General features: G+C 39.3%; 1 protein-coding gene across 2 annotated transcripts in view; it reads left to right on the forward strand.

The window, feature by feature from the left end:
* The window catches only part of EPHA4 (EPH receptor A4), a 145593-nt gene that overhangs the window by 115393 nt on the left and 13843 nt on the right, over positions 1-16357 (forward strand). For both annotated transcript variants that reach the window (XM_060107434.1, XM_060107435.1), the window contains exons 9-14: positions 6228-6286; positions 8814-8927; positions 9185-9370; positions 13205-13266; positions 13721-13930; positions 15803-15952. In XM_060107434.1, the coding sequence (XP_059963417.1) occupies positions 6228-6286; positions 8814-8927; positions 9185-9370; positions 13205-13266; positions 13721-13930; positions 15803-15952 (781 nt within the window). The remainder of the gene's footprint in view (positions 1-6227; positions 6287-8813; positions 8928-9184; positions 9371-13204; positions 13267-13720; positions 13931-15802; positions 15953-16357) is intronic.

The following is a 16357-nucleotide window of genomic DNA, read 5'->3' on the forward strand; positions in this document are numbered from 1 at the left end:
ATTTTATTATATTTAATTTATATGGAGAAGTATGAGCTTTAAGCAAGTCAGAGTGATCTTTAATTTTTCCAATGAGAAGATCTACTTTTTTTCTTTTGTCCAACTTGGAATTGTAAACATTTGGGGATCTCAGTGAAAGAATGAAATTCCTAAATTTATAAATTTTATTTATATATTTAAAATAATATACAGTATACATTGACTTAGATTTATTGTATGTTTTTTCCATCCACATTATGTTGAGGAAATTAACTTACATTTTTATAGGCATCTTTGATCAGTGTCTTCCTGTGTCACTTATCACATACGTTATAATTTAAGGATTCTCTCAGCTTTTCAGAGAATGTAATTGTACCAGCCATCTGGGTGGTTTAAGGTGCAGCATTTCTTGTATTTATGTAATGCTGTCTCTAGAAGTCTTCCTAAACTGCATAAGCACATTCTGTTGGCAACATGGCACCATTTCCTTATACTCCTGTAGGTTCACATTTGTGATCTCCAGTGTAACCACTTTATTGCTTTTAAAAGTGATTTTTGACCATTAACAATGACATCATAAAATGCAATGATAAGGTCATAACCTCAGGACTAATGAACTTAGTGATCAACTATGTTAAATTCTTCTGACAACTACCTCCCCCTTTTATATTAATGATTTTATCAGTTTACTTCCAAGCATCCTAAATAGTATTAATTCAGGTTGCTTTAGGCCAGTGTGTCTTCCCCAAATAGTATTTTATTGTTCAGTATGTATGAGAAACGCTTTTAAGAAAGAACTAGAATGCAAGATGAGTTCCTCTTTTCTAAAGGACAGTTTGGTGACCAGAGACAAGTACTGCCTGATAACCAGCCATAGGTGGCATTTCTACTGACCTTCTGATGATCTCTGGTGCTGCCGGGTTTCCATTTATGTTAGGGTTATAAAGTACCCCTTTTACTTGAATTAAAGAAGTGAATTAATTGATTTTAAGAAAAAAATGAAATGACTATTGCAAAATTTGTGAAGGAGGTACACATACAGCTCAAGGTAGGAAACTACTGGCATCTTGTACATTAGGAACTTGAGACCTGGACAGGAGGTGAAACTGTTAACTGCACCAAGGTCACACAGCTAGTTAGTTGCCTAATCAGGACAGGAGTCCATCTCTCCTGACTTCCAGTACTGGCCTAGATAGATTATTTTAATGTCTTCTGGACTGAAAACATTGACCTACATCAAAAGTTAGCATTGATGGGCTTCCCTGGTGGCGCACTGGTTGAGAGTCTGCCTGCCGATGCAGGGGATGCGGGTTCGTGCCCCGGTCTGGGAAGATCCCACATGCCGCGGAGCGGCTGGGCCCGTGAGCCATGGCCGCGGAGCCTGTGCATCCGGAGCCTGTGCTCCCTAACGGGAAAGGCCACAACAATGAGAGGCCCTCGTACCACGAAAAAAAAAAAAAAAATTAGCATTGACAATTGTAGCAAACCAGAGCTTCAGGAGTCTTCTTCATGATGTTGGTACCATGTGTGATGTGTGATTTGATGTACAATCTAACACATGCTATAAAGTCAGACCTTGCAAGTTAGTTTTATCTTCTTTGGAAGGTTACGATTTTCCACTTTGGAGCTGAAACTGTTCCCATAATGCTAAAACAGTCACCATTCAGACTCTATCTTCCCCGGTGTCCTAATTGTAATATTATGGTCACATAAGAATGAATACACTTAAATGTTAGCCTAAATTGGCTCTGATGAAGTCATGTAAATTCCTACCATTAGTTGGCAGATGGTACTGCAGGAACATTTCTAAACAACCTGTGTGCACTCGTGTGGTTCAATCCCACCCATGTCAAGATGTTGCTCATGAAGAACATTTAGCCATCATTTGGTGCAAGAACCGTGACAGCTTAAGGAAGGGGAAAAAGAAGAATAGCTTCGATGAATCTTCATAGGTGATGCCATTAAATGCTGGAAAGTGTCCTCCTGGAGCTATGCTAGTTATTACATTGCTTTATCTTCTTTAATCTGCACTTTAGCTGAATAAATTACTTACCTTTTGCTAATTAGTTTTGGAACAGTGAGCCCCATCAATCAAATCCATCGACTTGATCAGGGAAGTCAGTATTTTAGTAAAAGTGGGGTGCGCGCTGGGCCCTGTCACGCTTTGCTCCACTATTTTGTTGATATTATCGGGTAGTCAGGGTGCCAGGAACAACACACTGGTTGGGAGGGCAGGGCTGGGGTCTCATGCTGTCCCTGGACAATGTCTGTTAATACCCTGATTCCGCCTCCCTTTGACAGAGGCGAGCTTAGTCACAGGCTTTCAAAGTTTCACCTGCAGAGGAGTCCCTTTACCTCCTGCAGTTAAAAGGTTCCATGTTTCCTTCTGGAGCATTCACTCACAAACCACTACCCTCCTTCCCCCCTTTTTTTAATCAGCTTGCCCACATCTCAATAATTGGAAAACCTTCCACAAAGGTTTCCTTCTGTCATTCAGGTGATCTGCCTTGGATGTCAATTTAGCACTCTTTTAGGCGATGTGGTTTCCTCTGGGCTGGCTGACCCAACGCTAAGCTTCCATAGGCTTTCTTTTCTCTGGACAATAACAAGCACATTGTCCCACCCTGAGCCAAAGGAGAAAGGGTCATCAGGTGACAAAGGTAGAGCAGGACTCAGGCTTTTTAGTTTTAAAGGTATTATTAAGTAGCTAATAGGCTACAATTAGCTTTTGAACAGTAATCCCTGTGTTTCTTTGTCAGCATTCCCTGTACTCTACCGGGGTCTTCTCCTCCAAGTAACACTCCAAGTAAAGTTTCTTTATAGGGAGTGTGGGAGGGAGGGAGACGCAAGAGGGAAGAGATATGGGAACAGATGTATATGTATAACTGATTCACTTTTGTTATAAAGCAGAAACTAACACGCCATTGTAAAGCAATTATACTCCAATAAAGATGTAAAAAAAAATGAAAATAAAAATACACCTCTACCAGAAAATCTGTCCTTCAGAGTTGAAGGAGAGAGAAAGAGTTTTCCAGACAAGCAAAAGCTAATGGAGCTCATTACCCCTAGACTGGCCTTACAAGAAATGTTAAAAGGACTTATTTAAGCTGAAACAAGAGGGTGTTAATTAGTTGCAGGAGAACGTATGAAAGTATAAATCTCACTGGTAAAGGTAAATATGCAGTAAAAATCAGAATAATTTAAAGTTGTAAGGCTAATTACTTACAAAGCGTGTATGAAGATTAAAAGACATGAGTAGTAAAAACAGCTATAACTACAATACTTTGCTAAGAGATACACAAGATAAAAATATGTAAACTGTGACATCAAAAACATAAAACAGGGCTTCTCTGGTGGTGCAGTGGTTGAGAGTCCGCCTGCCGATGCAGGGGACACGGGTTCATGCCCCAGTCCGGGAGGATCCCACATGCCGTGGAGCGGCTGGGCCCGTGGGCCATGGCCGCTGAGCCTGCGTGTCCGGAGCCTGTGCTCCACAACGGGAGAGGCCACAACAGTGAGAGGCCCACATACCGGAAACAAACAAACAAACATAAAACATTGGTGGGGAGGGAATAAAAATATAGAGTTTTATATAAAAAAAATACACTTTCTCCTCTAATTTACTTCCTCCTTCTATGTTCAGAAGCCTGAGGAGGGGATGGGCAGGTCAGCCTTGTAATGATCCCTGCCATTTTACATTTCTCTGGCTTTGCACAGATTTCATGAATATGCTGATGGAAAATGGCACTCCTGGGCTGCTTGAGGCTGCTCCTTTCTTTTGGTATCTACAAGGGTTTTTGATGAACTCTGACAATTTAAAGTTGAGACAAAAGCTTCCCTGCTCGATGCATTTTTTTCTTCTTTAAAGGAAAGAAATTCAAATCAGTATTCAAGATCTAAAGTGGTTTAAAATATATACTTGTAATTTAAGATAATGCTTTTAGGAGCTCTGATAAGATACAATCTCCCGGGCTGGCAGGACCCTATCACACCCTTGGGACCTAGGCACACATTTCCCTGACATAAAATGCTATTTTCATAGTCCCTGACCTAACACTCTTATATTTCCTTTAAAAGGAGAGGGGAGGGGGAGTTTTGGAGAGGACTACATCTTTCATACAAATGTTTGGTTTCTGGATGTTTAAACCTGTTTAGCTTCTTTGATGAAGCAATGGATTTTGAGAGCAAGTGGAATCCAATTTAAGTGGATTTACTCATATTAAATGTGCTATAACTTATAACTAACTCACCAGCTATCATCATATAACTTCGTCCACTCTGGGAGAGGCATGTGAGGTAGTGAGCTGGACGGGGCAGACACACTCCTCCTGTATTTGCTAGGAGGGTCGTGGGTAAATGACTTGCCCTCCTGCCTCCATGTTCTCATCTGTACAATGGGACTGAACATGTGTCTGTCTGCCTGATTGCTTTCATACGGTTGTTGAGAAGATGCCATGAAATGTTATACGTGAAGGCTCTTTTAAAAGTTAAATACAAAGTAAAAATGCAAGCTATTATTTGGGACTGAATGACTCACACTTCGAAGTGAACCCTAGTAACTGAGGCCTCTGTTTACTGAGCTGGTTCCTGCTTTGCAAACATTTAGGGGAAGAGATAATATATGTGATGAGAGCACTTTGAAAAGTTAAGTGCAGTGTAAAAATGCCAAGTATTATTATTTGCAAGGGAATTATACACACAGAGGAACATCTGTAGGCTCTGAGGGTCTGCTTGCAGAGCTGGTTCCTGCGTTGCTGACAATTAGGAGAGGAATGTGGGTGAGGGGCTGGGACACGTGACTGTGACTGGGCTGCTCTCTGGTGACACTGCATGGCCCTCTCTCTTTTCCATGACCATCCTACCCTTCTTGACTTGTTCAAAGTGCAGGGGTTCAGGTTATCAGATTCAGACAGGACCACACTGCTGCGACCCCCTGTGGCCTACAGGGACTCTTGTCACCACAGAGCCTGTTTCCTCATATATAAGTGTCTTGACTGACCCCATCTTTAAAGCTCTAAGAAAATTACAAGATGATTATAAAGTGCAATATAAACTTCACATTTTTGACCAAAAACATACATGTACATATTTTATTCACTAATATGGTCTCATCTTCCAACTTTACAGTTTTAATATGGACTGAATTGATTTTCCAATTTAACATACATACACATAGACACATATATATGTGTCTATGTATAATGTATCAAGATTACTGATTCAAGAATTATATATATTCAAGATTTCTTTTTCCCAAGACTTTTTATAACCAAGCCTGATCTCACTCCTATGGGACACGGAGAGCAGAAGGCCAACTGTGGGACCATACACTGTTTTTTGGAGAAAAGAATTAGGCGACAAATGGAAACTTATTTTTTGTTTTGTTTTTATTTGGCTGCATGGGGTCTTAATTGCGGGATCTTCATTGTGACACGTGGGATCTTCTGTTGCTGTGCACCGGCTTCTCTCTAGTTATGGCGCATGGGCTCCTGAGCGCACGGGGTCAGTAGTTGTGGCCCGCGGGCTCTAGAGCACACAGGCTTAGTTGCCCCGCGGCATGTGGAATCTTAGTTCCCTGACCAGGGATTGAACCCAAGTCCCCTGCATTGGAAGGTGGATTCTTAACCACTGGGCCGCCAGGGAAGTCCTGAATCCTTATTTTTACTGCTGCAAGTTTTCTACAAACTCTTAAGGAATGTAATCCAGTACGAAGCAAATGTTTACCTTTTAAATTGTCGTTAATCATTTAGGAATTTGTATGCAGCAGCTGAAGCCAATAACCACAAAACTATTGTTTTAAGAATATCATATAATAGGATAATGAGTTTTTTTGTGGTAGTAGTTACTGTGGTGAAAGCAACAGGGCTTACTATTACTTATCACATACTGACTACGATTGCCTTTGATGTATGCAGAATTCACCTAGGGAAACTTATTTTAATTCAGAATATGTATGTGGGGAAATTAGCCAGTAAACTTCTAATCTATTTTCAATACAATAAATTTCTCCTGGGGATTTAAAATTATAATTGTATTATAAAATATTTGCTGTATCACCTAAGTTTAATACTGTGGTTACGAGCAGAGACTCTGTGGTGACAAGTTACATACCCTGTTATTTCACCTCCCATAAACCTCAGTTTTCTCATCTGTGAAATGTGCATTACATATCTGCCTGACTTATATTATGGTAGTAGAGAACTTGTGGTTTACAGCTTTTGAAAATATTGTTTTTTATCTTTTAATAGACGGAGTAAATACAGTAAAGCAAAACAAGAAGCAGATGAAGAGAAACATTTGAACCAAGGTACAGAAAACTGGATTAAAAGTAATTTTATTTTTAAAGCATGTCTCGTGTTTTCAGTTTAGAAATGTCTAAATAATATTCACATGACTATTAATATTATATTCCTTTCATGAAATTATCCAAATAATGTACTTCAGGGTTTCAAACTGAAATAGGTGATTGGTATTTTTTTTTAAGTGAAATTAAAGATGGGGTTTGGGTAATTTCCTTAGATGCTTCTTTTTCCTTATTTTATCCTCCAACCTGAAAAAGTATTGGTCTAGCTGGCTCATTTTTGTAGCTGGGTGGCAGGATTTAGAAGGTAACAATTTTTCTCCTATTATAAGGTAAACATTTTGGAGACAATAGAATAAGAAATTGAACACACCACAGAATATGTGCTGTGGAATTCAGGACTATCAATATTTCTTTAGTGGATTTTAGTTATTTTGATAGTCCAAGTGGAGTCAAAGACTAAATTCAAAGAATCGGCTCTGAATGACTTGAACAAGATAGAAGACTCTGGAATGGACAGTGGTTGGTGTCTCTCCAGGAGTACTATCCATGAGAACTTTCTGAGGTGATGGCAGGGTCTATAGCCACCATCCAATGCATTAGCCAAGGGGCCACAAGCACCACTGAATACTTGAAAAGTAGTTAGTGTGAATGAGGAAGTGAATTTTAAATTTTATTTAATTTTAACTGATTTATATCTAAATAACACCGAGTGGTTAATAGCTACCTTATTAGCACAGGGAGGTAGAAGGGCTGGAAGAATAATCCCGAGAAAGGTTTTCTGGCTAGAGCATGTGAAGTGATGAAGGGTCATGGAGTGTCTGATAATTTTCCATTTGTTCATCTTGTTTCCTTTCTAAAACCACACTTTCTCATTTGCATGTGGTATATATTTTTAAAAACAAAAATGATGCATTTTTTTTGAGATGAGGACAAAACTGACAGTCTTGGAAAATCAAAGAGTTTGGGCCAACCGGTATCCTACACCTCTCAACGCCCCAAAGCCCCAGGAGCTCGAGCAGGGAGAGGCGGGGTGTGAATGCCAGTGGAAAGTTCCCAGTAATCTCTAATGCATCTTGTCCTGGACATCTCTGGCTGCCCCAGAGCTCACATTCCAAATTCAGTTTACCAGTGACTATGGGGTGTGGCCGAATTACCCTTCCTAGTATTTAAACCATTGATTCACCAAAATTTCCAGGTGAAATTCAATGTCTTTTCTTACAGCACTTTCTTTCCAAAACAATAAAAATGGAACTCCAATACAGAGTTTGTATTTTCAAATCAAATAGCAGTTACTATCCCTCTCGTCCACTTAACCTAAGTTTAATCTTAGTTTCTTAATTGTTGTTAATTGTTGTCAATTTTTGGTCCAGATATGAGGCAAAAGATGATATCTTGTAACACAGGTCATTTGAGAAAGTTTCTATCATCTTCCCTAAGGGAAGAAAGCTGGAGATGGTGGGTAGGATGTGAGAAACTGATTGGGGCAACAATATTTATTTATTATTTTTTTAAATTGTGTTTAGTTTTGTTTTTTTTTTTTGAATTTTTGAATTTTATTTTATTTATTTTTTAATACAGCAAGTTCTTATTAGTTATCCATTTTATACATATTAGTGTATACATGTCAATCCCAATCTCCCAATTCATCCCACCACTACCACCCCCCCCACCTCTTTCCCCCCTTGGTGTCCATACATTTGTTCTCTACATCCGTGTCTCAATTTCTGCCCTGCAAACCAGTTCATCTGTACCATTTTTCTATGTTCCACCTATATGCATTAATATGTGATATTTGTTTTTCTCTTTCTGACTTACTTCACTCTGTATGACAGTCTCTAGATTCATCCACATCTCTACAAATGACCCCATTTCGTTCCTTTTTATGGCTGAGTAATATTCCATTGTACATATGTACCACATCTTCTTTATCCATTCGTCTGTCAATGGACATTTAGGTTGTTTCCATGACCTGGCTATTGTAAATAGTGCTGCAATGAACACTGGGGTGCATGTGTCTTTTTGAATTATGGTCTTCTCAGGGTATATGCCCAGTAGTGGGATTGCTGGGTCGTATGGTAGTTCTATTTTTAGTTTTTTAAGGAACCTCCATACTGTTCTCCATAGTGGCTGTATCAATTTACATTCCCACCAACAGTGCAAGAGGGTTCCCTTTTCTCCACACCCTCTCCAGCATTTGGGACAGCAATATTTAGATAACACATTCCAAATTTCCTTATAGAGACTCTCTTTTCTTCCACGGGATAGGTTGTTTTTAAAATTTCATCCCTGAAGTGTGAAGACATTCCAGGAACTCAGTAGAGCTACAGCCTCTTAAGTAGCAAACAATTCTTGTTTACCCACTAACGAAAACCAGAGCAAGAATTTAAACATTTTCCTATGTCTACACTAAGTATTTTTCTCATGCTAAGAAATTTTTTTCTGTGCTGAATATTTTTAGACCCAGAGAACTTCAGTTTATTAGTGGTTCCTGAGAAGTGTTCCGCCAACCTTTTGCATGTTTATTACTCAGGTGTTAGAACTTACGTGGATCCCTTTACATATGAAGATCCCAACCAAGCAGTTCGAGAATTTGCCAAAGAAATCGATGCATCCTGCATTAAGATTGAAAAAGTCATAGGAGTTGGTAAGTGTCTGTGTCTATAAGCCTATTTTCTTTGTGGATATTAAATATATGTATGTGGATTATATAAATGCATTAGAATGTAGTGTATGTGCCTGTATATGTAAATATATGTGTACCTGAAATTTCCTTGATGTACATAAAACACCAGCACAGTGCCTAGTGTATAATAAGCACTCAACAAATGTTAGCTATTGGCTGTTATTCCTTCTCCTTGAACGTGTTTCTGATTCAGAGTCAATTCTTTTTCTCTCTCAAAGGTGAATTTGGTGAAGTATGCAGTGGGCGTCTCAAAGTGCCTGGCAAAAGAGAAATCTACGTGGCTATCAAGACATTGAAAGCTGGTTATACAGACAAACAGAGGAGGGACTTCCTGAGTGAGGCCAGCATCATGGGACAGTTTGACCACCCAAATATCATTCACTTGGAAGGCGTTGTCACCAAATGTATGTGCGTCGCTCCCTTTACAAAGCCAAGTTAGAAGTTACTGGCAAATTAAACACACATTTTCTTTCCAGGGAAATGACAGATGGAGCAGACCCACTGATTGCTAATAGGAGGAAATCAGTGCAGGACAAGTCATTAATCTTGTAGTCATTTCTAAATGGGTGTATGGTGTAGGCTGATACCCTATTTCCAAGGCAGCTTGTGTGAGATTTTAGCGAAATTAATACTGCAGATTTTTGGTGTGCCTTGCCATCTTTCGAATCTTTGCTAGACCAAACTGATTGTCACAGGATAGGTGCAAGCAGATGGTAAGCAAAATAAATTTTAAGTACTTTTCATATAAAACACAACAAAACCTCACCACACCTTATGTTCGAAGCTTCGGTTCCAGATGCAGGGAGTGCATCTTGGTAATCTATTATATTGGGGGATTTGCTTGTCTGCTCTGCCTGATTTATGGCAGCTGTAGTTGCAGTTCAGCACCTATTTCCAGTAACACTTGGTTGCACCTTCCTTTTTTAGTCCATTAGCATTCGCTCAGCCCGTGAACCACGCTTCAGTTAAAATACGACACAGCTCAACAGATGCATTTTGCGAAGCAGACCCTGAATACACCTGTAAGACTGGCTAAGACCAACTTATAAAGCACCACATGGACAGGGCAGCTGAAATGGTTACTATTGAAGGTGGCTCTGTTCCAGAAGCCTTAGTACCTAATACAGTTACTACAAGTCAAGGATCTTGTAAGCCTGGGGCTATATGTCCAGGACGGCCAAAGTGCCATTAGATTCCAGGTGCCTGGGAAAAGCGTCCTCCATCAACCGGTGCAGAGTGGCTGCTGCAGTGGGTGAAGTGGAGGTGTAAACGTTGGATGTTAGGTCTGGGGCTAAGGGGGCAGTAAGACACAAGGGTACACAATCTTTAGGCAGGGAAAATTTGGAAATTACTAAAAAGTGAGAGCAGATATACACTAATTTAGAGGTCCTCAAACTTAAACATACATCAGAATTCTGGAAAACTCATTAAAACACTTTCCTGGACCTCATCTTCAGAGGTTTGATTTAGTGAGTGCGAGCCCATGAGTTCACATTTCTGAAGAGCTCAAGGTCAATCAAGCTATAGTCCCTGGAACCACACTTTGAGCACCTTTGGCCTAGTGACCAAAGATTTACACATCATCTACTGCTAGTAAATTATGAAGCCTTGACTAGTTGCTCAAGTTCTCAGTTTCCTCATCTGTAAAATAGAGATAAAAATGGAATAGAATATTTAGCCTGTTTGGCATAATGCTTATTTAGCAAATTAAAAAAAAAAAGCTAAGTGTTAACTGGCATTATTATGTCTTAAAAAGTACATCTTTCCCCATCTTTGGAATCCTTTCAAAAAGGAACTTTGGTGCTAAGGGTATATAATTTTTCACCTAAGGTGAAGGCTATAATTAGCATAGAATAGCTCTATTTGCTTTTTAAGATGAGTTTTACAGACAGGATATTTTTTTCTGTGGCCTGTGGCCTGTGGAGCTGCCCAGATCCCTTCACTACATTAATTAAAAGATAACATTCCCTTTAAATACTTCTGCAGGTCCATTTTCTCAAAAAGAGGCTCTGTCCAGCTTGGGGTGTTTTTCCTGGGGCAGACAGTGATTTTTGTAGCACCTCTGCAGAAGAGCGAAGAAACGGGATCTTTGTGTTAAAGTCCCACCGCACCTCTAAAACCCGTGGCTATTACAGCTGTAACTGTTACAAATGACTGGATGCATTTGCATAATGCACTTGTCACTGAATTAAAATGGTTTAAAATTTCCACCAGAGGAGCCATCCCCTTCCCCCCGACTTTTCCCCTCCCCATTGCCTCCCTGCCTGTTCCGGGAAAGGGTCTGTCTCTACCCTGGAGCCCAACCTGGACCCATTTCATAAGCCCTTCTGTGCTTATGGAGACATTCATCTTTATTTCTCTTGTAGAGCTCATAAAGATTCTGACAAATGGATACTTTTCATAAACAAAAAAGCGGAGAATAATTGTGAAGATAGTGCCGACAGACTAGGGAGGTGTGAGGGTGAAAGAGTGGGAGAGTCTGAATTCATGACTGGAGTTCCTTGAGTAACTTTGTAAATGGACAGGGAGACTATAAATTCTTGCCACTAGCCCGCGGATCTTCTCCTTGCTTCCCCACATTTCCAGAGGGATCTGGTGAAATGGAAGTAGGTGTTAATGCACCATCAGGGGAGTCACCCCTTCTCATGAGTTGACAAAGTATCATTTGATTGAGGCAGATTCATTAAAACTCATTTAGATGCATTTGTTCTATGTGGTCACAGATGCAGAGGATAAATGAGCCTGAGGACTAAAGGCTTCCTAATAATATTGATGGAGGATGGAAAGGTATACGGGGACCACTCCCTCCAGCCGAGGGGAAAGAGATTAGAAGTGGTTTTGACCCATCCTTTGGTCTACGCCGAGATTCCTGCTTTTTCTGCCTGCTTTCATTCATCACTTGAAAATTAAATGTTCGTGGTGGTGTTTTCTAATCCAGCACGTTTGCCTCAGAAAGATTTCTTGGGCACGGTACCAAATGTTCAATCGAAGAACAAATGGATAAATGAGACTTCAGTGAAATTAAAAACGTCTGCTCTTCTAAAATTGTGCCTCTGAAATGAAGACATTTCTCGTTTCCCCACACCAGTACAGAGTCTCATCTTATAGGGGCTCTGGGTGGGAAATGTACTCGTTTAGAATAATTCTGGGGGCTTTCCGGGAGTGGCACAGCCCAGCCCATTTTCCCTGACTGGATGTCTCCGTCCAAACAGTCCACAAGGACAGCAATGAATATTTTTGATTTTTCAAACTAACATTTTATTTTCCTCACAGGAACTCTTCTGTTCTCTTGGCTTTACCCCTTGCCTGAGTAAAATATCGAAGATTTACACCCCGCTGCCACAAATACCCTTTAGAAAGAAGGAATTTCAGACCTTGAGTCCATTGCCAGGGATTAAGAAACTAAAGAATGGTCCTTATTTCCTAAGGTCCTCAGAAAGAAAACCAAAGTGAAATGAAAGTGTTTCCCACTTCTCTCAAAACCTTAAAATCATTCTGATTTCTTTGCTTAGAAAAGGGAGAAGGGCACACAAAGGTTCTAGTCCTGAATTAAATTTGCTGCCTAGGATGAAATCACTTATTGACCCTTTTCTGTGATTTTGTTGTTGCTGCTGCTGAGGTTGGCAGCTTAAGGAAGCAAATAGACTGAGTTTATTTATAGATAGGAAAAGGGAAAAGAAAGGATATAGCCCCTGACCTGAGTGAGGCAGGGGGAAAAGCTAAGATGGTACATGCTTGAGCTTTAAGATGAGTCTGGGTAATGAAGTATCCAACATAGCTCCCAGAAGCTTGGGTTCCTCTAAATAGGTAACAAAAAAAAAAGTTTCTCTGTTCATTGATTCCTTTAGCATTGCACAAGTGGCTCTTCTGGGGACAGAATTAATTAATTGTCTTAAAGATTTTTTTCTCCTTTAAACGGGCCATTTATCTTCTTCTCCATTTGCTTGAGAGAGCAAATACCCATCCACGTGCTCCCTGGATATCAGAGGCCACTTTATTAAAGACCTTGTCAACAAGCCACCCAAAGGGTTAACCTTCCAGATGGAATTTAAACCTACTCGTCCTTTTAATATTTCATTCCTAGCTCCCCACAGCTGAGGCATAAGCTTGGCTTGTTTTAATTAAATTAGATCGCACAAGACAGGTGTCCTGGCAGGAAAATTGTGCACAGCCCATTTTTATCTCATTAACTGCAGTGCTCATCAAGGGTTTTGTGTTTTTCTTTCTGGAAACTCTAGGTAAACCAGTAATGATCATAACAGAGTACATGGAGAATGGCTCCTTGGATGCATTCCTCAGGGTATGTGACTACTTTATATTAAACCCAAGAATGTTGGTATTTAGAAAACTCTAACAGACTTTGAGTATTTGTTCTGTTTGGTTGTATTCATGGACGTTTTTCTAATGAGGCAAAGGAAGAAGAGGAGAAATAGAGAATGATGTGATTTTTAAAGGCTCTTCAATAATCCACGTACAAGGAGGGTAGTATTTGATTTATTCTTGTATCGTGGGGCTGTTTGAGTCATAAATTCATTACAGTTGGATAATTTCCATCTATTACAGGAAGCAAACCCAGCTCCTAGGATATACTCTACTCATGAATTAGTGGCTTTAGTCAAAAAGGCCCGGAAATCCTATTGAGTTTCACTGCACACCGGATATAGATATCAAAAAAGATCCACGTAATAAATGCTTGGTGAAAATTAATTTGGCCTAATGCTAATGAGATTGTCCCTTATTTCTTTCCTCTGCAGAAGAATGATGGCAGATTTACGGTCATTCAGCTGGTGGGCATGCTTCGTGGCATAGGGTCCGGGATGAAGTATTTATCTGATATGAGCTACGTGCATCGAGATCTGGCTGCACGGAACATTCTGGTCAATAGCAACTTGGTCTGCAAAGTGTCTGATTTTGGCATGTCCCGAGTGCTAGAGGATGATCCAGAAGCAGCTTATACCACCAGGGTAAGAAAGATTTGTGACCTCTGGTCTTTGACTCTGATGAAACTGTTCCTCTCACTTTGATGTTTAAACCTTTGTGATTTTTACAAGTTTCCTCATCCTTCAGAGCCCCGTCATAGCCATGCATCCATTTTTAAACCATGTTTCCAAGAGGGATTTTGAAACAGCCTCTAGATGTGTGACCACTTTACAAAGCCACAAGTTAGAGCGTCACTTATTATTGTATTTTTTCACACTTAACCTACCTTCCTTCCTTCCTTTCTTCTTGTTTGTTTTAGATTTTCTACTTGGTTCCTTTTTATTATTTAAAAAAAAACTCATATTTTAAACAGGACAGAACAATATTTCTAGTCGGCTGCCTACCGAATCTGAGAATGTATATACAGGATTTATAAAACATTTACACTACGCAAGGTTTCCCAGTACCTAATGGCCTGCGTTTTACTACTGGTAGATAAGCCAGGATTAAGGCACAGTTAAGAGTTATCAGTATACAGTTAATGGCTATGCTATCTTAGCCGGACAATCTGAATATAAGATACTAATGGAATAAACACAGAATCATAAAAGTTATTGTCCATTAGGGCTGACACTTAAAATCAACATGAAGTAGACCAGCCATTTTCTTCTTTTAATGCTCACCATTTTGCATCTACAATGGTAAGCATTGGGGTTTTTTGGTATAGTTTGTTGGAGGTGTGTGTATATGTGTGTGTGTGTTTTCTGGTAGTGTTCAGTTTCTTTGGCTGTAGTGTTGATTCCTACACATACCCTCTTCTGAGTTCAAAGTCCAGTCATTCAGGAAAGAATACATCCTTGTCCATGCTAAAGACTTTTTATTTTTCCCCAGTAGTTGGAGAAAGGAAAGTAAAAGGAAGCTTCTAGAATGATACACTTATATAGCCAAAATATTTAAGGAAAGCAGAAGGCAGCACAAGTGTCTTGCTGTATGGAACAAACATAAATGTAATACAGTGTATTTTCAGAGTAAACTGCAGTGAATCAATGCAATTTGCAGTACAATTTACTGTCCTGTTTAGTAGCTCTAATAAAGCAAACTTTTAAATTATGTCCTCTTGAACAGCTTAAGGGTCTGAATTGAAGTTGAATTCATTTCCCCAGATGGAACCCTAAGAAATTTGAAACTCCATTAAAAATACCTTACACATAAGCATAATCAAACAAGAGACATCTGAGGCGTTTAAACTTTTCTTGGGTAATATTCAATTGCTTTACCATTTTTGCAGGGTTTTTTTAGAAAAGTAAATAATAATCAAAATCTGGCCCTCCTGCCATTAAAATTAATAATGGTTCTAGCATCTGGTATTATTTGACTTCCTCCAAGAGTCTGTTTAGCCTATTATCTTCTAGCTACGTTGGTCATGTTTCTCGTGCTCTATAGGAGTTGGATGACAGTGGGATGGATAGAAATGTTCATATTTAACTTTTTTAGGTCATGATTTCCAAGGCAGTATTAAGTACTTCCTTTGTGCTGCTGGGTGAGAGAACCTAACAAGAATTTAAAATTACTGTCAGCTGCACATCCATTGTTATATACCACGGATAACGTGTATTTTGTAAAACCTAAAATGTCCTTTCTTCTACAGTATTGCCTTAAGTAGAGCTTAGATAATAGGTAGGCTTTTTAAAAAATAATTAAACATATTAGTTGCTTACTTCCCTGTGACTAAAGAAAACATATGAGAACTGTCTCAACCTGGAAGATTTTAGTTAGAATAAACAAATATCCTGTTATTGTTTGGAAAGCTGTCTCAGGAATGCTGTTGCCATGCTTAGCAAACAGTAACAACATTCAGAAACTAAAATGGCACATCAGTGTACTTGGGGGATAACATAGAGTTTGGATGTTCACAGGGTGGCAAGATTCCTATCCGGTGGACTGCGCCAGAAGCTATTGCCTATCGTAAATTCACATCAGCAAGTGATGTATGGAGCTACGGGATCGTCATGTGGGAAGTGATGTCATATGGAGAGAGACCCTATTGGGATATGTCCAATCAAGATGTAAGTCTTTATGTTCTGAAATATATGTCTTTGAATTAATGTATGATGGAGTAAGTGTTGAGCTTGAAATGATACATTAAACTTAAAATTCTTAATACAGGTGTGTCTAGTAATCTAGCTAAAACTTACTGTCCTGGATTTTGAGGACCAAAATTACAAAGCCTTAATGGTATAATATGGAAGATAGATAGATATGTGCATAGCTTGATTGATTAGTGATATGGAACAGTACTTTTACTTTGTTAACTTTCAAACCCATACTGAAATAAAATTAAACCTTGAATTTTAAGAAAATGCAAGGATATCTGAAAAACACAAATTTCACATGAGATGAAACTGACATGAAAGGTTTATTGGAAGAAAATTAGTGAATATTTTAAAGCTGGCAAAGTTGTAATTAGAGCT

This window comes from Mesoplodon densirostris, chromosome 8, assembly GCF_025265405.1.
Source record: "Mesoplodon densirostris isolate mMesDen1 chromosome 8, mMesDen1 primary haplotype, whole genome shotgun sequence".
NCBI lineage: Eukaryota > Metazoa > Chordata > Mammalia > Artiodactyla > Ziphiidae > Mesoplodon > Mesoplodon densirostris.